This window comes from Schistocerca serialis, chromosome 1 (assembly GCF_023864345.2).
Source record: "Schistocerca serialis cubense isolate TAMUIC-IGC-003099 chromosome 1, iqSchSeri2.2, whole genome shotgun sequence".
Lineage (NCBI taxonomy): Eukaryota > Metazoa > Arthropoda > Insecta > Orthoptera > Acrididae > Schistocerca > Schistocerca serialis.
The window spans coordinates 887604548-887629946 of record NC_064638.1 but is presented as its reverse complement, the minus strand read 5'-3'; the positions used below and the strand labels follow the sequence as shown (position 1 = coordinate 887629946).

The window sequence follows — 25399 nt, the reverse complement described above, 5'->3', positions numbered from 1 at the left end:
ACACACCATACCATCACGCCACGTGAAGGGTCCATATGATGATCACAAATGCAATATGTCAACGTACGTTCTCTTTTAAGCTTCCGCAGGGGAATACGCCCATTGTGATGATACATACCGAAGTGGAATGAATCTAAAAAGACGGCGTGGTGCCACACCTGTGTCCAGCGTTGTTGGGCGCAGAACTGCTGTCGGCCCAGCTCTGTCTGCTGTCCTATCAGTGCAACAAGTTACAACAACCGTCACCGTTTTGATAATTGGTGCTCCTCCACACGGCGTCGCACTGTCCCTGCAGATAGTTCTTTGCTACAAACAAGCCCATTTCCTGACTCAACGTACATGAAGTGGCTACACAATGCTGTGCTGTCGAGTGAAAAATATATGCCCTCTCTGCTGCTAGTCACGTGGGGTCGTTGAATCCTGCATGGCACAGAGTATGGCCCTCCTGAACATGTCCGAAAGAACAGACACCATATCCATATAAGTATATAGTTCTGGCAATACCGGCCATGACCTTCTTCTTCTGTGCCGATGCACACACATGCCCCGAACTCTTACGGGATTTGGCAAGAAAGTCTTCCACGAGTAATGAGTTTCTTGGGGTGGGACACTACGAATGTAGTGTGTGGACATACAAGGTGGGAATGTGGGTCTCGCGGGAGGCGTTCGCGAGATAGTTCTTGCAGTCGCACTATCCTCTGTGCCCTCGGTGGCTCAGATGGATAGAGCGTCTGCTATATAAGCAGGAGATCCCAGGTTCCAGTCCCGGTCAGGGCACACACTTTCACCTGCCCCCGTTGATATATATCAACACCCTTCAGCAACTGGAGGTATTAATATAATTCTAATTTTGGGCTGGTAGATGTTTCTCTTTCTTACACAAGCCATGACACGATCTTCTCTCAAACAAACAACATCCAAACGCGATTTCAAAATCAGAAACCCGCAGAAGCGTCTTTCCTTTTATGTAGAATATTGACGTAGCCACGCCTACCTACTTCGCGAAGCTGCGCTGAAACACCCGTCATTTACATATCAAAACATGTAGTACTCTCTGTCAATTTGATCTTCTTTGTATGCCACATTTATGGTGTTGCAATTTTAATGGCCAGCGCAGCATGTAGAAGAAAAGGTGCGCCAATTGCAAGTAATATGTGGAACAATAGACAGAAATTTAACTATGATATCTGAAAAGCTGCAAAAAATATATACTTTTTTAAACAATGGAAATGACATTATTGTTGTGTGAGAGTGAAAGACGGATAGATAAAAACAAAGATGTCAGGAAAATTTAAGCAGGAAGATGCTATTCTCGAGGACAGTGAAGGGTTTCATCCAAATTGTTTGAGAGGTGCAAGGCTACCCATGAAAATACTGAGTTACAATCCCAAAGAGCTACATAACAGGTCGATACCAGAAAAACAGAACATAAACTTAATGACATCAGAATAGGTAAATAACTAAACCCCGCTTGAAAGACTATAGGGATTAATCATCACTAGGCGTTAAAGGTTTCTCAGGAAAAAATCCTATGACCTACAGAGAATCGAACCTTGGACTTTTGGATTGATAGTCTGGCACTTACCTAATTTCCGTTGAGCCACCAACCGACACTAGAACGTACTACAGTTACTTCTAGCCGCCACATTCTTGGTCATTGCTCTTTGCCTTTGGCCTTCAATTGTGCCGGAAATTACATTTTCGTATATTAGGTAAGCTGAAAATATTGCACATCGAATACAAGGTAATGCAAAATAGGTGACACTATCTTTCTTCTGTATGTAGATTGTTCAGATAGCACATGCCGTTAGTGCCTCTGCATAATGGTGCTTTTTTAACGAGTCAGTGATGAACTGTATGAGAGTTCATTGGATTTGTTGCGAAGGAGTGAAAAGCTATCGGTCATCTACATAAGGCTACAGAACACGTACGCAGATGATCCCACTGGCAAGAGAAATGTGCTCAGGTGTCTAACAGCGCAGTGAGAGAGCAACTGTCACCACTGACGCAAGTCGTCAGCGACTGGACGAGCTGATTGGCGCGAATACACGTGTCAGAGGCCATGAACGTGAACGTGCTGCGAATCAGAACTGAGATGAAAATACCGTAAACTATACAAAAAGAATGGGTATCTTGGCGGACAAAAAGTGTGGAAATGTGCTCAGATCGCCCGCATCTCGTGGTCGTGCGGTAACGTTCTCGCTTCCCGTTCCCGGGTTCGATTCCCGGCGGGATCAGGGATTTTCTCTGCCTCGTGATGGCTGGGTGTTGTGTGCTGTCCTTAGGTTAGATAGGTTTAAGTAGTTCTAAGTTCTAGGGGACTGATGACAATAGATGTTAAGTCCCATAGTGCTCAGAGCCATTTGAACCATTTTTTTGTGCTCAGTTTTTCCTGAAGCGTTCGAAGCCAACTGTCAATTGTTTTCCCGCTTTGTGAAAAAAAATGAAACTTGGACTACCTTTATGATTCATAAACAAACACCACGAAATGCTGTAAAGCCACTTGAAGCGGTAATCAGGAAGTTTTGCTGATTGTTCTTTTGAGTGAAAATGACGGCAATTTCCTATATTTTCTGGAATTTGGCCAATTGTCAAAATCTAGCGTCACAATGATACATTTCAGAAAGCAAGAACCATGGACCTTGCCGTTCGTGGGGAGGCTTGCGCGCCTCAGCGATACAGATAACCGTACCGTAGGTGCAACCACAACGGAGGGGTATTTGTTGAGAGGCCAGACAAACGTGTGGTTCCTGAAGAGGGACAGCAGCCTTTTCAGTAGTTGCAAGGGCAACAGTCTGGATGATTGACTGATCTGGCCTTGTAACAATAACCAAAACGGCCTTGCTGTGCTGGTACTGCGAACGGCTGAAAGCAAGGGGAAACTACAGCCGTAATTTTTCCCAAGGGCATGCAACTTTACTGTATGGTTAAATGATGATGGCATCCTCTTTGGTAAAATATTCTGGAGGTAAAATAGTCCCCCATTCGGATCTCCGGGCGGGGACTACTCAACAGGATGTCGTTATCAGGAGAAAGAAAACTGGCGTTCTACGGATCGGAGCGTGGAATGTCAGATCCCTTAATCGGGCAGGTAGGTTAGAAAATTTAAAAAGGGAAATGGATAGATTAAAGTTAGATATAGTGGGAATTAGTGAAGTTCGGTGGCAGCAGGAACAAGACTTCTGGTCAGGTGAATACAGGGTTGTAAATACAAAATCAAATATGGGTAATGCATAAGTCGGTTTAATAATGAATAAAAAAATAGGAGTGCGGGTAAGCTACTACAAACAGTGTAGTGAACGCATTATTGTGGCCAAGATAGACACGAAGCTCACGCCTACTACAGTAGTACAAGTTTATATGCCAACTAGCTCTGCAGATGACTAAGTAATTGAAGAAATGTATGATGAAATAAAAGAAATTATTCAGATAGTGAAGGGAACGAAAATTTAATAGTCATGGGTGACTGGAATTCGGTAGTAGGAAAAGGATGAGAAGGAAACGTAGTAGGTGAATATGGATTGGGGCTAAGAAATGAACGAGGAAGCCGCCTGATAGAATTTTGCACAGAGCACAACTTAATCATAGCTAACACTTGGTTCAAGAATCATAAGAGAAGGTTGTATACATGGAAGATGCCTGGAGATATTGACAGGTTTCAGATAGATTACATAATGGTAAGACAGAGATTTAGGAACCAGGTTTTAAATTGTAAGACATTTCCAGGGGCAGATGTGGACTCTGATCACACTCTATTGGTTATGAACTGTAGATTAAAACTGAAGAAACTGCAAAAAGGTGGGAATTTAAGGAGATGGGACCTGCATAAACTGAAAGAACCAGAGATTGTACAGAGTTTCAGGGAGAGCATAAGGGAACAATTGACAGGAATGGGGGAAAGAAATACAGTAGAAGAAGAATGGGTAGCTTTGAGAGATGAAGTAGTGAAGGCAGCAGAGGACATAGTAGGTAAAAAGACGAGGGCTAGTAGAAATCCTTGGGTAACAGAAGAAATACTGAATTTAATTGATGAAAGGAGAACATATAAAAATGCAGTAAATGAAGCAGGCAAAAAGGAGTATAAACGTCTCAAAAACAAGATCGACAGGAAGTGCAAGGGGTAAGATAGATACTGCCTACAGGAAAATTAAAGAGACCTTTGGAGAAAAGAGAGCCACTTGTATAAATATCAAGAGCTCAGATGGAAACACAGTTCTAAGCAAAGAAGGGAAAGCAGAAAGGTGGAGGGACTATATATAGGGCCTATACAAGGGCAATGTACTTGAGGACAATATTATGAAAATGGAAGAGGATATCGATGAAGATGCAATGGGAGATACGATACTGCGTGAAGAGTTTGACAGAGCACTGAAAGCCCTGAGTCGAAACAAGGCCCCGGGAGTAAACAACATTCCATTAGAACTACTGACGGCCTTCGGAGAGCCTGTCCTGACAAAACTCTACCATCTGGTGAGCAAGACGTATGAGACAGGCGAAATACCCTCTGACTTCAAGAAGAATTTAATAATTCCGATCCCAAAGAAAGCAGGTGTTGACAGATGTGAAAATTACCGAACAATCAGTCTAATAAGTCACGGATGCAAAATACTAACGCGTATTCTCTACAGACGAATGGTAAAACTGGTAGAAGCCGACCTCGGGGAAGATCAGTTTGGATTCCATAGAAATGTTGGAAAACGGGAGGCAGTACTGACCCTACGACTTATCTTAGAAGAAAGATTAAGGAAAGGCAAACCTACATTTCTAGCATTTGTAGACTTAGAGAAAGCTTTTGACAATGTTGACTGGAATACTCTCTTTCAAATTCTGAAGGTGGAAGGGGTAAAATACAGGGAGCGAAAGGCAATTCACAATTTGTACAGAAACCAGATGGCAGTTATAAGAGTCGAGGGGCACGAAAGGGAAGCGGTAGTTGGGAAGGGAGTGAAACAGGGTTGTAGACTCTCCCCGATGCTATTCAATCTGTAAATTGAGCAAGCAGTAAAGGCAACAAAAGAAAAATTCGGGGTAGGTATTAAAATCCATGGAGAGGAAATAAAAACTTTGAGGTTCGCCGATGACATTGCTATTCTGTCAGAGACAGCAAAGGACTTGGAAGAGCAGTTGAACGGAATGGACAGTGTCATGAAAGGAGGGTATAAGATAAACATCAACATAATCAAAACGAGGATAATGGAATGTAGTCGAATTAAGTCGGGTGATGCTGAGGGAATTAGATTAGGAAATGAGACAGTTAAAGTAGTAAAGGAGTTCGCTATTTGGGGAGCAAAATAACTGATGATGGTCGAAGGAGAGAGGATACAAAATGTAGACTGGGAATGGCAAGGAAAGCGTTTCTGAAGAAGAGAAATTTGTTAACATCGAGTATTGATTTAGGTGTCAGGAAGTCGTTTCTGAAAGTATTTGTATGGAGCGTAGCCATGTATGGAAGTGAAACATGGACAATAACTAGTTTGCACAAGAAGAGAATACAAGCTTTCGAAATGTGGTGCTGCAGAAGAATGCTGAAGATTAGATGGGTAGATCACATAATTAATGAGGAGGTATTGAATAGGATTGGGGAGAAGAGAAGTTTGTGGCACAACTTAACTAGAAGAAGGGATCGGTTGGTAGGACATGTTCTGAGTCATCAAGGGATGACCAATTTAGTATTGGAGGGCAGCGTGGAGGGTAAAAATTGTAGAGGGAGACCAAGAGATGAATACACTAAACAGAATCAGAAGGATGTAGGTTGCAGTAGGTACTGGGAGATGAAGAAGCTTGCACAGGATAGAGTAGCATGGAGAGCTGCATCAAACCAGTCTCAGGACTGAAGACCACAACAACATGGGGTTTCATTTGCAATTGTGACAGGACTCAGGCAAGGAGATGGTTTGTCCCTTATCCTGCTCAACTTTGCCCTCGAGAAGATCGTACGCAAGACCTTCCAGGAGAACGAAGGGATTGAAATCAAGGGAAAGAAGCTTACGCAGACGACATCTGTTTACTCTCCAGATCTGAAGAGGAGTTGGAACAAATGACCAGAGTACTAAAGGGGGCTCCCAGCAAATTTGAGCTAAACGTAAACGAAGCCAAGACAGAGTACCTCGTTATGACGTGTGGTCAAAGTCGGACTGATGGTCATCTACGATCACTGCAGGTGGGAGACCAGTCCTACAAGAGTGTGCATGAATTGAAATACATAGGGGTACTTTTCGCTGAGAACTCGTCATGTGAAGCAGAGATCAGTGCCAGAATACAAGCAGGAAACAGATCTTACCACGGCGTAGCACAACTCCTTCGGTCCAGATACCTCTCCAGACACTTCAATATTCGACTACACAAAACCCAGATCCAGCCTGTTGTTCGGTATGGGTGTGAGACAGAGCTTCCATAAGCTCCTCGTCTTTGAGAGCAAAGTGCTTCGGAAGATCTTCTATTCGGTTCTGGTTGTAGACACAGGGGAATGTAGGATCAGACACAACCAAGAGCTTTCCCCTTTGGGGCTCTCCTGCATCCTGTCAAAGAGGCTCACTCTTGGCGGATGTCTTCAACCATCTCAATCTTGTCTGCCTCAATACCGGCGCCCCGACTTTCCTCTCGGACTCTACTCATACCTACTCCCACTTGGGCCTCTCGATCTGTTCTCCCACTCCTGCCCGTCGGTTCGAGTGGTATGTCCTTTCTGACACCTGTTCGAGCGACCACTTCCCCTGTGTCGTTCGTCTCCTGCAAAACACCCCATCCCCACGTCCTTCGCGCTGGAACATACCGAAAGCTGACTGGGGACTTTACCCCTCCCTGATGACCTTTCCGGACCACGATTTTCTCAGTTGTGACAGTCAGGTCGAATACCTCACGGCTGTTATCATCAATGCTGCCTAACGTTCCATTCCTCGTACTACCTCTTCTTCACGTCGCGTTTCCGTCCCCTGGTGGAACGAGGCTTGTAGGGACGCTATCCGCGCTCGACGACGTGCTTTACGCACCTTTCGCCGCCATCCTACGTTGGCGAATTGTATTGAATACAAACGACTCCGAGCGCAATGCCGTAGAGTCATCAAGGCAGCAAAAAAGCTTGTTGGGCCTCTTTCACCAGCTCCTTTAACAGTTGTACTCCCTCTTCCGTCGTTTGGGGTGGCCTGTGCCGGCTGTCGGGCATTAAGGCCCACATCTCGGTACCTGGCCTGACCTCAGGTAATGAGGTCCTTGCTGATCCTGTGGCTGTCTCCAACGCCTTTGGCCGCTTTTTCGCGGAGGTTTCAAGCTCCGCCCATTACCACCCTGACTTCCTTCCCAGGAAGGAGGCAGAAGAGGCTCGGCGACCTTTCTTCCACTCGCTGAATCTGAAAACTTATAATGCCCCCTTTACTATGCGGGAACTCGAACGTGCGCTTGCACTGTCCCGGTCCTCTGCTCCGGGGCCAGATGCCATTCACGTTCAGATGCTGGCACACCTTTCTCCGGCGGGCAAAAGCTTCCTTCTTCGTACCTACAATCGCGTCTGGGCCGAAGGTCAGGTCCCCATGCGTTGGCGTGACGCCATCGTTGTTCCTATACCCAAACCCTGGAAGGATAGACACCTTCCTTCTAGTTACCGCCCCATTTCTCTTACAAGCTGTGTCTGTAAGGTGATGGAGCGCATGGTTAATGCTCGGTTAGTCTGGATTCTTGAATCTCGACGGCTACTTACTAATGTCCAATGCGGCTTTCGTCGCCGCCGCTCCGCTGTTGACCACCTTGTGACCTTGTCGACATTCATCATGAACAACTCTTTGAGAAGGCGCCAAACGGTAGCTGTGTTCTTCGACTTGGAGAAGGCTTATGATACCTGTTGGAGAGGAGGTATCCTCCGCACTATGCACAGATGGGGCCTACGCGGTCGCCTGCCCCTTTTTATTGATTCCTTTTTAACGGATCGAAAGTTTAGGGTTCGTGTGGGTTCCGTATTGTCCGACATCTTCCTCCAGGAGAACGGAGTGTCTCAGGGCTCCGTCTTGAGCGTAGCCCTTTTTGCCTTCGCAATCAATCCAATTATGGATTGTATTCCACCTAATGTCTCAGGCTCTCTCTTTGTCGATGACTTCGCGATCTACTGCAGTGCCCAGAGAACATGCCTCCTGGAGTGCTGCCTTCAGCGTTGTCTAGACAGCCTCTACTCATAGAGCGTGGCAAATGGCTTCCGGTTCTCTGAAGAGAAGATGGTTTGTATTAACTTTTGGCGATATAAAGCGTTCCTTCCGCCATCCTTACATCTCGGTCCCATTGTTCTCCCATTCGTGGAAACAACTAAGTTTCTAGGGCTCACGTTGGACAGGAAACTGTGTTGGTCCCCACATGTCTCTTATTTGGCGGCCCGTTGTACACGTTCCCTTAATGTCCTCAGAGTGCTTAGCGGTTCATCTTGGGGAGTGGATCGCACTGTCCTGCTTCGTTGTATCGGTCCATTGTCCGATCGAAGCTGGATTATGGGAGCTTCGTCTACTCGTCCGCTCGGCCATCCCTCTTACGCCGGCTCAACTCCATCCGCCATCGGGGGATACGTCTTGCGACCGGAGCCTTCTACACTAGTCCTGTCGAGAGTCTTTATACTGAAGCTGCCGAATTACCATTGGCCTACCGGCGCGACGTACTGCTGTGTCGGTATGCCTGCCGGCTGTTGTCTATGCCCGACCACCCGTCTTACCAGTCCTTCTTCGCCGATTCTCTCGATCGTCAGTACGGGTTGTATGTGTCTGCCCTGCTGCCCCCCGGAGTCCGCTTCCGTCGCCTGCTTCGACAATTGGATTTTGCCCTCCCTACCACCTTCAGAGAGGGTGAGAGCCCGACACCACCTTGGCTCCAGGCTCCGGTTCATATTTATCTCGACCTCAGCTCACTCCCGAAGGAGGGTACTCCGGCTGCAGTGTATTGCTCACGGTTTGTCGAACTTCGTGCTCGACTTGCCGGTCACACCTTTATTTACACCGATGGCTCCAAAACTGACGATGTTGTCGGCTGTGCGTTTGTCGTCGGGGCCGCCACCTTTAAATACCGGCTCCTCGACCAATGTTCGAGCTTTACGGCCGAGCTTTTTGCTCTCCATCAGGCCGTTCAGTACGCCGCCACCGCCATTCATCGTATGTACTCTGCTCTGACTCACTCAGTGCTCTTCAGAGCCTTGGAGCTCCCTATCCGGTCCATCCCTTGATTCAACGGATACAGCAGTCCCTCCAATCTTTCGCTGATAATGGTTCTCCTGTCAGCTTTCTGTGGGTTCCCGGACATGTAGGAGTGCCTGGGAATGAGGCTGCGGATGCTGCAGCCAAGGCTGCAGTCCTCCTGCCTCGGCCAGCCTCCCATTGTGTCCCGTCATCTGACGTTCGTGGGAATGTATGTAAGAGGATTGTGTCGTTGTGGTGGGATGCTTGGTCATCCCTCCAAGGAAACAAGCTCCGGGCAGTAAAACCGCTCCCAACTGCATGGACAACCTCCTCCCGACCATCTCGGCGAGAGGAGGTCCTTCTGACCAGGTTGCGGATTGGGCATTGCCGGTTTAGCCACCGCTACCTGCTCTCCGGTGACCCAGCCCCGCAGTGCCCTTGTGGTCAGGCATTAACAGTGCGCCATGTTTTATTGTCGTGTCCCCGTTTTAGTCAATTTCGTGTTGTCCTGTCCCTGCCATCTACTTTACCAGATGTTTTAGCTGATGACGCTCGAGCAGCTGCTCGTATTCTGCGTTTTATAACTTTGACTGGCTTGTCCAAAGACATCTAACTTTTTACTTATTTTATCTGCATCTTTGTCAGGTCCTTCTGGTGTCCCCCCCCCCCCCCATCCCCTTGAGTTTTACTAGATTCCATGTGCTCTAACAACAATGACTGGGCGCTAATGACCTCAGTAGTTGGGCGCCCTTAAACCCCACCAAAAAAAAAAAAAAAAAAAACAAGAGCTTGAAGAACTATACCAGAAGCCAAACATAGCAGGAACTGTCAAAGCAGTGGGCCGGCAATGTGGCCCGGATGGAAGATCACAGATGGCCTCTGAAGCTCCTGAATTTCACACCTACACGAAAGAGACCCCCCAGGGAGACCCAAGAAGGAGGGATGGCCTCCATGAAGATTTAAACCGAGCATCAATAGATGTGGACAGGTGGCGGGTAGCAGCAATGGACTGAATACAAGTTTCCCCTTGTAGCAGCGTGCGGTCCACTGGGCCTGATCACGTAGAAGGAGGAGGAGGAGAAGAAGAAGAAGAAGAAGAAGAAGAATTCGTCAGTATATTAAGTAACTGACACACCGGATTTGTCTGCGGTCGCCCATTCACACCCAAGACTAGACCTTGCCCGTTAGCTCCTGTGAAGGAAAGTCTTCGGGGCAAAGTAATGATGCCACACATGATACAGAAGCGACGGATACTACAGTGCACGTATGACCATCATCACAGAAGCAAATCTATCTCTTCGAACGGAAACTACAGTATATCGAGTAGTAACTGTATGTAGAGAAAGTGATTCCACCTAGGCGTCAACTTTGAATCGCCTGCATCTTCTAATAACGAAGTTATCGCCTCTTTTACGTCACTTTAACTACAGTCCTTGTATTTCGCAAATAAATTTGGTTTTGGCTGTATTTCTGAAGCGCTGAGTCATTCCTTGCTGTTATAATCGACAAACCCGTAGATGATTTCTCTATTTTTTTAATTTTATTTCAACAGTGCCTATCTTTGGGACGAAAAGCAATCTTCACTGTTCACCGTTATCGTCCATACAAAGTTATCGGTGAGATTGAAGTCTGTCACGTTTATTTTGGTCTGTATTGGAAGATTTCTTTTACCAATTGTCTAATTAATTACAGCAGCTAGTCCTCGCATTCTTCCCTTCCTGTCTCAAAATACATCCATAACTTTGTTAAATTACCCATTTCCCTGCTCTTCAGTACAATAACTAGTTGTTAAGCATTTCACCTTCTTTAGATTTCCACAGTATGTGGTGTCAGCCGCAAGTTGAAACTTGATAATTGTCTGGCTTCTGAATTTAATTATTCATGTTCTCATTGTTAGCAGATTACTTGATCTGGGGAAACAGGGAGGAGGTAGTTTAGGAACAGCTGGATGCTTGGGAAGAAACTGTGAGACAGTGTGGAATTTAAATTTAATGTAAAAAAATGAGAGATCCTGATTACTGCTAGAAGGAGACCAACTAGCGGAATAAGGATTGGAGGTGAACAATTGAAGAAGTTTGAAAGAGTTAAGTACTTGGATAGAGTGAAACAGGAAAACAAAAGAAATGAGATAGAGAGCAGACGAATAAGGCAGACGGACAGAAACGTTTCTGCGCTGTGTTACGAGCTTGGTTCGGAACAAAGACGTACCTCAAAAATAAAAAGGGAAGTAAAAGTAGCAGTTACTACATCCCAATACTGACCTATGCACCTGAAACTAGGCTAATGAAAAAAAGACTGAAACAGATTACAAGCAAGTGAAATGAAGTTCCTCAAAAGTAGGATAGGAGAGGACAAAGAGTGAAAGAGTAAGGGAAAAGAATCCTTGCAGAGCAGAATAGCACATCAGAGCTAAGATGATATGGGCACTTAAAGAGAATGGAAAAATGAGGGTTCCCAAGCAGATACATGAAAGGGAGACGCGAAGGAGAAAGATGGTGGGAAAACAGGACTAGATGGCGATGCTCATGTTCCATACAGACCCACCCTGGGGCTGGAAAATGTTCCAGATGTTGTTGTTAATGTTGTTGTTAATGTTGATTTGTTGATGATCCATGTTCTCATTGTGTATAACATTATTTCTCTACTAATAACCATTTGTGTGTGTGTGTGTGTGTGTGTGTGTGTGTGTGTGTGTGTGTGTGTGTGTGTGTGTGAGAGTGAGTGACTGGCGGTCAACGGCTCGAAGAAACCATTCCGAGGTATTCACCGTCAGTCACACTCGGTGATGATACTAACAAATCTCTCATTTATCTTCTTTTTATATTCTTCTTAAAAAACAACAAAATTTTATTTATATTTCAACATTAAATTATTGTTATTTTGAAAAGTATCATTCTTTGTAAATGTTGTAGATAAAACAAAAGGAAAGAAAACTGTAAAAAGATGAAAAACGAAAATTGTAAATGTGCGACCTGTTTTAAACATCGGGTAACAGGTCTATAATTTGGCAATAAATAAATAAAAATAAAAAATAAAATTCTCATTGTGTATCCCCTTATAAATTAATGAAAATTGTACATGGTCTATGTCTGATACCTTTCTACATCAAGTATTATTTTTACCCTTGTATTCGCACTGTTAAATCGTAATGTTATATGGCCATCTACTTCACTGTAACAAGATTAAGTGCCATCATATGCTCCACCTCGAACTGAGGCACGAAAAACTTCGCTGTAATAAGATTATGGAAGACAGCTTGCAATTAATACACAAACACTTTCTGCACGAATGCTCTATCAAAGGTAAAATTTTAAACAAATAGACCCAAACATACATTAGTTTTCATGGCAGGACTTGAATTCCAGATTCCATCCAGGCATCTTGATTTAAAGTTTCTTAGCTTTCTTAAATCACTTCAGACGAATGTATTGATGTTTCTGCCAACAATGTTGGATGCTATCGCTTCTCGTAACCATTTTCTTCTGAGCTAGTGATTAGTCACTTGGCACGTACATATCGGCAACACGTTAAAGCTGACCTGCCGTTCAAGTATCATACGCCCTTGCTGTGTACAACACGGAAGAGCGCCGTTCACCCACCATACGGCCCGCCGTCTGTTGCAGGGAGATCGTGCAGCACGTGAAGAGCCTGGACCCGTCGCGGCCGACCACCATGGCCATCGCCAGGGGCTTCAGCGAGGACAGGGCTGTAAGTATTTGTCTACTGAAATTTACGTTTCCTTAAACTTTCAAACCTGTGGGTTCATCTTTCCATACATCGACTAAACAGAATTTGCCAAATTTAAATCGGACGTAGTTTAATGTATAAGATACTCTATTTTTTCCTTGTACATAAATTACGATATTATCCTAGGAGCAAACTTACACATTTGAGGTGCATACGTAAATAGAAAAGCCAACAAACAGTTCCTAATATATCTTAATGATAACATGGAAACCAAAAAGCGCCATGTCTATCAAGTAAAGCGTTATTGCTGCGTCAGTCATTTTTGCGTGAAACCTTGAATTTTTTAAAAACAGATACCATCATTTATTATCGTACAACGCTCGTACTACCGACAGCGTCTGTCGCCACTGTACTAACCACCACAGCACTCAGTTCGATTTTCGATCAGTTAAACCTCCTCCAACGCCCTCGCCATCCTCCGTTTCCTCTCTCTCTCTCTCTCTCTCTCTCTCTCTCTCTCTCTCTAACTTTACACACATGCACAGAGTAATCATCTTCTCATAACAATATTTTAGTCACGTAAAATGGTAGAATGGCGGGTAGGTAATAGAGAATTACCCAGTATTACATATAGCTGCAGAACTCTTTATAAGTTCAAAAATGGCTCTGAGCACTATGGGACTCAACTGCTGAGGTCATCAGTCCCCTAGAACTTAGAACTAGTTAAACCTAACTAACCTAAGGACATCACAAACATCCATGCTCGAGGCAGGATTCGAACCTGCGACCGTAGCGGTCTTGCAGTTCCAGACTGCAGCGCCTTTAACCGCACGGCCACTCTTTATAAGTAGTGTAGTTCTGGCAAATAAGCAACACAAACAAAAATTGTCTAAGAAATATTTTAACCCGATGACTGTCTTTGAATGAAGTAAAACAAACGTAAACCGTCAATTTTACTTCATCCTTCGACAACCAGGGAGGCCAAATGTTACCATTTAGACAACTGTCATGCATTCGGCCCTGTTGGAACCAAAGTAAACAAAAATTGCTATAAGAAACTCAAGCATGACTCAGAAATTTTCTATGAAGATGTTATCAAGAGTTGCCCGTTATATCGCAGGTGTAACACGCATATTGGCTGCAATGACTGTCAGCGTTACTCCATCTACTGACAAGACCCTCATGAGAAGAAATTGTTTGGGATCAATTTAGCTTCGCTCCTTACAATCTTATTGTCTGATGGTTGTTGAGGCTTACAAAAGACGGGGGTTCTCCATTATGTTACTGTTCATTCCAGCTGAACGGTAAGGCAAAACTGATAAACTAGCAATAGAAGGCAAATCTTTTGTTTTACTCTCAGACAGGTGACCGACAGAGTCCTTAGGCGACAATACGCTGCGCTGTGAATAAATACATCCATGAAAAATTATGCACATCTAGTGTCCTTCGGCAGCTCCTTTGGCTCACGGCTGAAAGAGGTAAGCATCGTAGGCGTCCGGAAGGGCAGGATGGAAGATGGGTTGGAGGCAAGAGGAGACACCCCATCCCCCCACTGAAATCTGGATTTTATTCACATAGTCAGTGGATAACCATAAATTTTCAGGGATATAGAAAGTTATCGTTTAGTTATTGGTCCGCAGCTCGTGGCCGTGCGGTAGCGTTCTCACTTCCCACGCACGGGTTCCCGGGTTCGATTCCCGGCGGGGTCAGGGATTTTCTCTGCCTCGTGATGACTGGGTGTTGTGTGCTGTTCATAGGTTAGTTAGGTTTAAGTAGTTCTAAGTTCTAGGGGACTGATGACCATAGATGTTAAGTCCCATAGTGCTCAGAGCCATTTGAACCATTTTTGTAGTTCTTGTGGCATAACATGTTTCGAAACTGACCAACTCACTTACGTCAAAAATTGCAATTTTAGAGTCTTGCCTTCCCCTGGAAAAATGTCTGCGGGTGCCCATGATAGGAAAGGCTCTTCTAATTCGGCCTGTGATGTACGTGTCATAACGTTATTGATTCATGTTCTTCTGCGCACATTATTGCAGTGCTCATGTAGTTTCGTAGAGTTGAAGGTTGTGTAACTGAAACGCACAAGTGTTTGTTATTCTGCCCATTAAACAGTCATAAATTCAACTATGTAGATATGCATGAGTCGTTCAGGGTAACTGGCTCATAATCTCCAGTAGTCACCATTAACGTTCTTTGATACAGTTTTGAAAGATACTGATAGTCAGTAACTCTGAAAATCATCGTAACACGTTAATGATTTGCTATTGTGACCTACAGAAGTTCTTACTTCAGTTACAGTAGCTAAAAACATTTGGTCATACTAGCCTGAAGCTGCAGTCGTTTATTTATATTAGTATTGTCACCATGGACGTCCATAAAGATCTTTCAAAGGTGGAGGAATGAGTTTAAAATTGTTATGTTACTGAGACACAGTTTGAAGACGTTTCGCTCGCCAAGAATTAAATTTTACAGGAGATAAATGAAACTGGCTGTATTGCAGATCTTTTGACAGTTATCCACTCAATGTTTGTTATAGATTGACATGAATCGTTAGCATAGTCCTATACTAACTATAAGTTTTTGTAACATTAGTATAATTGTTGGTGTCGCCTGTCATACCACAATGGTGTAAAATGTTATTCTCATTACTGTTTTACTTTATTAAGTCTAAAAAAATTACAAATTTGGAAATAAAGGAATGAAATATACTCAAATGTTCGGATGGTCCAGAAAATTGAAATGTGATAGAAAAATTGAGAATAGCAGCAATAATTCTCACCGGTGTAAGAACATAACCAGTTATAAAGTGCTGTTTGGTAGCACACCTCAGAAGTGGAAGAAGAGGCAATAAAGACTGTCATCTACAGGGTGTCGCACAAATACAAACTTGGGGCCAGAAAAAGACCAAGTAAAAATATAAATTTTTTATAATGAAAATTCTAAGTCAGGCCATTAAATGTGATGTCTGCAATAAAACTAATTTTGTGATAATATCGACACAAATGGCTCAGTTGATGCTCACAGTGTATACCCGATGTTGATGAGCTACTACGGAGACATGGTTACATTTGACACTTCTGTACATGTTAAGTCGGACTGCCTTGAATATTTCACGGATGTAGTTGAGATTCACTCGGTAAGTGTTCCGTTCAACCATCTCAGGGTATATATTTTACAACAACCAAATGTGATATAAGGTCTCACGAATGGTAATGCACACGAAGTTGTATAAAAAGGCATTTCCAGACAAGTAGAGCGTCACGAAGCACAGATTTCCAGTATTTCTCAGCAGTGGAACGCCAAACTAGAATACATGTGCGCTTTAGGAGAATCGCAGACATTTCTAAAGATTACTGACATTTTTAAAATGAATAAAAATTCTGAGGTCCTGACTGCAGGGAGATGCAAATTGGTCTCTAGCTTCCTATCGCAGCTGCCTGTATTCGTCTCAAGTGAGTTTCCCAATGATTAATGTAAAATTATGTTTTTTTGTAAAATTTGTTCACAGGGGTTGGTTTTGCATCACTTTAGGAAATATTCATTTGCAGCCTGAACCATTTACGTCTTCATATCTAGAGAACGAATTATGAGTGCACTATCTGAGCCGGCCGGGGTGACCGAGCGGTTCTAGGCGCTACAGTCTGGAACCACGCGACCGCTACGGTCGCAGGTTCGAATCTTGCCTCGGGCATGGATGTGTGTGCTGTCCTTAGGTTAGTTAGGTTTAAGTAGTTCTAAGTTCTAGGTGACTGATGACTTCAGATGTTAAGTCCCATAGTGTTCAGAGCCATTTGAAGCCATTAATATGTGTGTCCACTCTTTGCCTTTAATATGGCTTGTACTCTGCCGGGGATCCATTTAATGAGGCGTCTGACTATCTGTGGAGGAGTGGCAGTCCATTCTTTCTCGAGAATTGAAACCAGAGAAGGTAGTGATGTTGGAGGTTGAGGTGTGGAGTGAAGTCTACGTTCTGGCTCATCCCAAAGATGTTCCGTTGGGCTCACTTTGGGACTATGAGCAGGCCAGTCCAATTCAGATCTGTTATTGTCCACAAACCATCGCCTCACTGCCACTTTGACAAGGTGCACTATCAAGCTGATACCAACCACCATCTTGTCGAACTGTCCCTCTACTGTATGTAGTACAGTTCATATCCCACCGCATTTAGCGTTTTCTTAACCGCAGTAAGAGGACCATAACGGGACTACGAAAAACACCTCCATACCATAACAGCACCAGCTCCTACATACTTCACTGTTGGCACTACACGTGAATGCAGATAGCGTTTCCCATGCATTCGCCAAACCCAAACCCTTTCATCGGATTGCCACATGGTATAGCGTGATTCATTGCTCCAAATCACTCGATTCTAGTCATTCACAATCCAGTGGCGTCGCTCTTTACGCCACTTCAAGCGTCGCTTTGCACTAACAACAAAATATGTGGCTTATGGTGAGCTGCTCGACCACTGTGACCCGTTGTGCCCCACGCACAGTTACTGTGATAACTGGACTGCTGACATCACTTTGTAACTCACGGGCGATGCTTTCCACTGATTTCACGAGAGTTTTTTAAAACCATCCCCACAGTGCTCGATACAATACAGAAGGTCTGCCTCTCGTTCCTTCACGTTTACACTTCACAATCACATCACCAACAGTCGACTTGGGGGGTTTAGAAGGGCTGAAATGTCCCTGATGGATTTGTTACTTAGGTGACATCCACTGAATAGTCCATATTCAAAGTCACTAAGCTTTCCTGACCGCCCATTCTGCTATTACTGCTTCTCTACTGACAACGCGATACTCCCCACCCCCTCGCGACACCTACTGGTCAGTTTCGCATTTTATAGCTGTGTCCGTACACTTTTGATCAGATAGTGTATTTGTACGACTTTCAGCTGCATGCTGATTGACGTCTATTGTGTGACTGCTGTGATTTTCTACACATTTGTGACGTTAACGTCAGTGGATTATGTCGATATTTTCAGGCACCGTTCATCGACATCATCGCGTTCAACCGTTACAACGCGTGGTACAGTAACGGCGGCCTCACGGAGACCATCGTGCCACGCGTCGTGGCCGAGGCGGAGGGCTGGTACGCGAGGTTCGGCAAACCCGTCTTCGTCACCGAGTACGGCGCCGACACGCTCGAGGGCCTGCACCTGGTGAGTGAGCCCGTAACCGCAATTCAGCGCAGCACTTCAGTTCTCACTGCGGCGCTCGACTAGTAGCGACAGAGTACTCAGTACCAAAGTCAATTGGTAAGTGTGGCTTGATTAGATAATGAAAGTGTAGAACCCGCATAAATAACGTGGCACTGGTGTAGAAACGCATTATCGTGGAGTGCGCTTGGCCATTTCATCGCATTGTTCGGAAGGGGTGGTTGATTCAGTTGATTATTGCCTGCCGAGCCGCGCACTGGGAATGGCGGTTACCGCTGAAACAACCAGTTTTCGGTTACATTGGTTTCCTTTTATTTATTTTTTTTCTTCAGTCAGTTTAACCTGAATTCTCAAATCGCCCATAATAAAGGGTTTCTGAAATAACCGCTTTTCGATTTTTTATTGCTATTTTTTCGTGTGATAAACGTAGAAATCGAATAAAGATTGAAAAACTTCTCCTCCCTCAGTTTAAAGATAAGTGGAATCAAAATATCAAATAAAATAAAACTTAGTCAGACCGCCGTTCGCTCCTTTTCTCGAAAAATGGTTAAGTGGTTGAATTCTACAAAAAAAGTCAATTATTCTCCTATTAATTTAAATTTTCTGAAACTCTGCTCAGAAATTACGTTCTAATCGAGGATCGTACCCGCATATAGGCATTACGGATTGTCAGTGGTAAAGAGTGAAAACTGAGGTTGAAGAACAGTTCTTCGTGTTAATTTGTACGTTTTCAAAGGCTGCAACTAGATTGAGGTATATTCTGTAGACACAGGCAACAGATCAGCCACTTTCTATTCTTACCGTAAACTATGAATGAGTATTTCGTACTGCTTATATGACGTCGCAATTTTGTTGTAGTCCCACCCATTTTAAATCTGTTGAAGCAAATGGAGTATTGTACGTCATTGATACCGCAGTTCGTTACATGCTTCCAGATTAGGCATGGTGCTGTTCTATAATGCAACTGATGTCCGACGACGACAGTGAGAAACTGCCGTATAGACCAGATGGGGTAAGTCATGCACATTGCATATGCGCGCGTACCGTGTAATAGGCCATGCGACACGGTATTATTGTCGCAGAATGCTGTTCCAATCCTTATGCCATGTGCTTGTTACTCGTTTCTATCGGCGCTGAATTAAAATAGCCCTGTTCGTTTTTTTTCCATTTTGTATGATAAAGCAATATATCAAAACAATGGAAATTTTGCGAATAAAAATTACTCGTTCATTAAAAAAGGTTTATTTAAAAACAAATCTTACCACGGCTGCTTTGGCTAATTGATATTTCGGTTTTTTAACTAACTGTTAGTAAAATACCACAACAGAGACCAAACAAATGCCGAATGATGCCGATTTTTCAGAACCAAAATACCGGTACTGATTTAAAAAGGTTGGTTCTTCTCATCCCTGCTGCGCACATCGACCGTTCTCTTTGCTCTTTCCTTACTACGAAGCCGCCCTGAAAAGAAATGTCTCCACATTTTTCATTCTATTCTCAGTATCGGTTGAGATATTGAGATATGGATCGGATACTGCATCATCTCATCCATATTATTCGGTCAACTTTCACCCTTTGCTGACGTAACTTGCAGTCTTCTGTCGCTAGAGCGACACTGCGTAACGTAGCTAAGTCGTTGCGTGAGAAACAGCGTAGTGTATTAGAGTTTATAACCGCAGAAAACCTGCCTCCAATTGAAATCCATATAAGAATGAAAGCTGTGTACGGTGGCGATTGTATCAACATCAGTAACGTGCAACGTTTGGCTCTTCGGGTTCGTAATGAAGGAAATGGTGGTGCAAACCTTTAAGTCTGTAACAGAGCTTCGAGCGACCGACAGCTTGCGAGAGCCGACGACCTTTGGAATCGGATTGATGAACTCATCAGAGAAAATCGTTGGATAGCAGAGACACAGCTCTTAGGTAAGAGTGGCATATCATGAGAGCGTGTATAGGCCATCATTCCAGAACTGCAGTACAAAAAACTATGTCCACGATGGAAGCCTCGAATGTTCGCCCCCTTCACATGAAACAGAAGAGATTGGACATGTGTTGACAATGTCATTTGTGTGATAGGTTACTTAACAACAATGTGACAGGTGACGAAAAAGAACGCCACAAATGGAGCATGCTCTCCTTCAACACAACAGTGCCAGACAACACAAGAGCACTGCGACCTCTGCAACAACCTAACGCTTTGGGCTCAGTGTCATCGATCACCCTCAATATTGTGCTCCCAAAGGGCTCACAGTTCTTTTGTAGGTGTGTGTGTTGCGCAAAAAGGTCGGTCCCCTAACTATTGAAGTCTTCCTTCTTTATCAAGCTGCTTTACCTCGCCTTTCTTCTCCCTCCCTCTCGTTATTCCTTTCCTTTTGCCTCTCCCTTTCCCTCTCTTGGTGCTCTTATTTATGTAGCCAGGCTATCCTCCTGATTTCGTTTCGTCTTCCAGTTTTGCATTGCTTGCTTTTCCTCTCCTTTTCAGCTTTTCTTCTTTTGATCCCCTTTAGCGGTTTGATCTCGATCTCTAAATTTGAAATCTATAGTGAGAGCCAAGTAGGGAAGAACTCCCTACCTAGTGTCCTTGGCGTGTGTTCCTCTCCCCTCCTCCTCCTCCTCCTCTCCCTTTCCCTTTTCCCCCTTCCACTTTCCCCTTCCTCCCTGCAGTAGTCCTTTCGCCTTCTTCCTTGGTCAACAGCTCATTAGCCAGTCATTGTAGTGGGGCTGTTATGTATCCAACTCAATGAGCCCCCTGACACCTCAGGGATCACATTGCTGGTACCTGCGCTGTGAACGCTTCATGAAAACCTAGTAGTTGTTGCCGATCTTTTTGGGACATCAGAACTCCCAGCAATAACCATTACACTAGGCAGCTGTTGCTGTGGTTGGTTGGCGCCCTTGAGGCGAGCCATTGACCTGAATGGGTGCTACTAGGACGGACCTTTGGCACATGAAACTTTTTAAATTCTCTGGTTGCTCGTCCGCGGCCGCATCTCTTCCCAGGAATAGTTATGTCTCAGTTCCTGTTTCTGCCTTCCCAGCGTTTCCCCCCTTAGCTACTGCATGGGAGGAAGGGCAAGGCCTGCAGGCTTGAAACAAAGTCCTTTCCGCTGGTCTGTACCATGACTGATGGGGAGACTTTTGTTGCCAATAAATCTTTTGGAAACGTTGAGGACAAGTTCGGTGAAGCTGAGTCCTTAAGCAAGATGTAAACTGGCACCCTCCTTACAAAGACAACTTGTGCTAGCACCACAGTCGGCCTTCATCTGTTCCAGCGACCATGTAGAAGACATCTCGACGAATATCATTCCTCAGAGGTCTCTCAGCATGAGGCAGGGTGTAATTTTCTATAGGGACAATCTCCTCCCGCCAAATGACAAGCTTAGGGCTAATATGGAACGACGTGACGTCCATTTCGTCCAGTGTGTCCCGAGAAGCCCTAAGGAAAATTCTCTATGCACTGGCGCTTTCATCGTGGCCTTTGAGGTGGGGTACCCTGCCTAAAAACGTCAATGTGATGGTATACAGATGCGGCGTCAAACCATTCATTCCACCTCACATGCATAGCTCCCATTGCCTCACGTTCAGCCACATGCACTCGCAATGTGATGCCACTAACATCTGTTGTCACTGTGGCCACTCTCTTCACCTGGGGAGCCCTTGCACGACACTGGCTAACTGTGTAAGGTGTTCTTGTCTACATTCTATCCACTCACTGGAGTGTCCAGCGTACACATAGGAAAAAATAATCCAGGAAATACAGATCCTTGACCAACTCAGCTATTTTGAAGCCCAGAAGTAGTTTGACAGACTTCACCTTGTGAATCTCTCATCTACCCTTGCATCAGCTACATCTTCCCCTCCTCCCCCCTCCTCCTTATCCCCACCCTGCCCCCTTTCCTTCCCCATGGCTGCTCCCATCCCTTCCCCTCAAGGAACTTCTCCTTATCCTGTTATTTGGCTCCTGATGGGGATGGGGGCTACCTTTCAGAACCTCCCTCCCCGCGTTTTCAAGATAGGAAGCTTGCAGCCTCGATCCAGATGAGAGACCCACGCTCAGAGCTGCTCTCTCTCTGTTCGATCCAGACATTGATGCCACCTATTCCCTTACTGATAAAACCTCCTCCCCCCCCCCCCCCTCTGAGGGAGAAGATGAAGATGAAGAAGAAGAAGAAGAAGAAGAAGAAGAAGAAGAAGAAGTGAAAGTCGAAGTACGAGGTTTCCCTGACATCTTGAGAGGGCTTTGCCCCCTTGGTCTCACTCAGAAACATACCAAGTTCTTATGGGTCTCACCCTGTCCTCAACAGTGACGACCACTGACATGGTGATATGACTGCCAACTGGCTTTTTTATGTCTAACCTGGACTGTCGCCACATGATAATCCAGTGGAATCGCAACGGATATTACTGTCACCTACTGGAAATGCAACAACTTGTCTCCTCTTATTCTGAGTTGTCTTGCTCTTCATGAAACGCACTTCTATGATGATCACTCTCCAAAGTTTCATGGTTATTGGGCGTTCTGTCAGAACTGTGCTGGCCCCGAGGTAGCAGCTGGAGGAATCTGCACTTTGGTTCACACCTATGTCATTAGTGACTGGATCCCCTTTCAAACCAACCTGGAAGCAATAGTGGTAAAAGTGCAAATGACCCCCAGCAATCACCACTTGCAATGTCTGTCTCCTTCCAGGTAGGCCACTTCCTTATGTTGAACTGCCTACCTTACCATAGCAACTCCCACCCCCACATCTTCTTGGAGATTTTAATGCACACCACCCCCTGAGAGACAGTGACACTTCGACAGGCAAGAGTCCTCCAGTTGACTAACTTCTTACAGATTTTGGTTTCTCTCCCCAACGATGGTTCTCCTACCCACTTCAGTGTCCCTCATAGCACCTTTTCTGCTGTCGGTCTCACGATCTCCTCCCTTGCTCTCTTGTTTTCACTACACTGATCACCCCTTGATGATCTTTGTCACAATGACCACTTTCCGCAGATTTTATCGTTCCCCTACCGCCGCCAGGCAGAGGGGCCCCCACCGTGGGCATTCCACTCAGCTAATTGACCTTATATACTGTACATCTGCCGTGCACTTAGGGGCCTCTCTCCTTGATTGCAATGATGCGGTCATGCAAGATGTGTCTGACACTATTCTTCAAGCCGCTGGCACTGCTATACCCATATCCAAGGCCCCCCCTCAACGCCAACCAGTACCCTGGTGGACAAAGGATGTAGCAGTCGCTATGCAGGACTGCCAACGGGCAGTGGAACGATTTAAACGACGCCCTTCACAGATCAACCTTATTGCTTTTAAATGTCTCCATACTCAGACTCGCTACATTATTAAGGAGACTAAAATGGAATGCTGCGAGTGGTGTGTTTTCTCCCTGGGGATGTATGCCTCTTCATCTTCGTTTTGGTTCAAGCTCTGTATCCTTCTGGGCCACCAGTGACAATTAACTGTGTAGGGTCTTATCCCACATCATGCTCTGTGTACTGATCCATTGGTCCTTGCGTAACAACTCGCAACACACTTTGAGACAGCATTGGTGTCCTCATACGTTCCTGTTACCTTTCTCCTGCAGAAATGAGGAGTTGACAAACACTCCTCTGTTTGAACCTCCACCAAGCTGAAGTCCATAATGAACCATTCACTGAATGGAAATTCTGTCAGTCTTTTACCTCTTCATATGACTCAGTCCCAGGCCCAGATTCCATCCAACCAGATGATACAACAATTTGATGTTACGCAGAGGCAACATCTATTCAGGATCTTCAACTGTCTCATGGGCGCCTTTCCCTCATAATGGCGAGACAGCATAGTTATCCCCGTACAGCCCAGGAAGAACCCAACGTCTCTCGAAAGCTACCGACCAATTAGCCGACAAACGCACATTTGTAAACTGCTAGAGAGGACGGTTAGCTTCTGATTATGTTGGGTACTCGAATCTCGGGGTCTTTCGTCCCCATACCAGCGTGGCTTCCGGGAAGGTCAATCAACAACTGTCCATTTATTAAGTTTGGAAATAGCAATCCGACAGGCTTTTTCTAAACGCTGACACCTTGTGGCGGTCTTCTTGGGCCTATATAATGTATACGACATCGCTTGGAGCAGTCATGTTTTAGTTACCCTCAATGACTGTGGCTTTCACAGCTCCCTTTCCATCTTTATCCGCGAGTTTTTATGCCACCGGCTGTTTTGGTTTCAAGTTGGCACTTCACTTAACACCCCTTCGACCCAGGAGAACAGTGTCTCACAGGGTTCTGTATTAAGTGTCACACTGTTCTTCACCACCATCAGTGGGCTTGTAGCCTTTCTTGGGCTTCTGGTTACCCTGGTGTTGTATGTCAACGATGCCCCCACTTTGTAGCATCTGCTGAACACCACCTCCAAGATGTCATCTGATGGTCCTCTGCAGGGGCCCTTTCCATAGCTTCGTTTTCTCCCTCCAAAACGCGGTTTATCCATTTTTGCTGTTGACCCACAGTGCATTCCAATCCAGAACTTTATTTACGCAGCCAGTGCCTAGATGTTGTAGCACGGTCCCGTTTCTTGGGTCTTCTTTTTGATAAAAAGCTGACATGGCTGCCTGATATTCGTCACCTTAAGACTATTCACATGTGGAAGCTTAATGCTCTGCACCTCCTGGCACACACATCCTGTCATGCAGACCATACTACTCTCCTCCATATTATCCGGGCTCTTGTTTTGTTCAGACTACATTATAGGTGTCAAGTTTATGGCTTGGAGACCCGTTCCACTCTGAAACTACTTGACCCTGTTCATCACTATGGGGTGCGCCTGGCTATCGGTGCCTTTCGCCTGTCAAGTGTCTCCTCACAGAAGTGGGGATTCCCCCTCTACAAATACAATGGAGCCAACTCCTCATCTTTTTATGGAATCACCATTTGATAAGTCCCTGACCATCCTGTGTACCCTGTCCCTCTTTGCAAACAAAGGACATCTCCCTCCTGATCACTGTCCACAGGTCGGATTGCTGGCTAAAATGCATCTCACATCACTGTCAGGGCCTCAGTCTCCACTCACTGGAATGTGCCATGTGTATTTCCTCCCCCATCCTTCATGGGTGGTTGAACTGGTCTTCAGTTTCCTATGTGAACGTGGTTTTTATTTTCAGATATAAGGTTTTTGTTTACTCCTTGAGCAGGGGCATGGTGGTTGTGGCTGGGCCTCACTTCGTGTTTTCCCGGTCTGGGACCCATGATCAATCCTCTTGAAAGGACCACTGTTTCATTTCCCTGTTTTTTCTAGTTTTTACATTTGGCTTACCCTGTTATGCCTTCTACTGTGTGTATTTTTAGCTCCCTCTCTTAATAGTTTCACATCTCTGACCAGATCCGCCCAGTTTTAGTAGAAACCACTATCTTACACATGTAACGTGTGA

General features: G+C 45.0%; 1 protein-coding gene across 2 annotated transcripts in view; it reads left to right on the top strand.

Annotated features, from left to right (window-relative positions):
* The window catches only part of LOC126411242 (beta-glucuronidase-like), a 288686-nt gene that overhangs the window by 245378 nt on the left and 17909 nt on the right, over window positions 1-25399 (top strand). For both annotated transcript variants that reach the window (XM_050081351.1, XM_050081350.1), the window contains 2 exons: window positions 12767-12851; window positions 17824-18000. In XM_050081351.1, the coding sequence (XP_049937308.1) occupies window positions 12767-12851; window positions 17824-18000 (262 nt within the window). The remainder of the gene's footprint in view (window positions 1-12766; window positions 12852-17823; window positions 18001-25399) is intronic.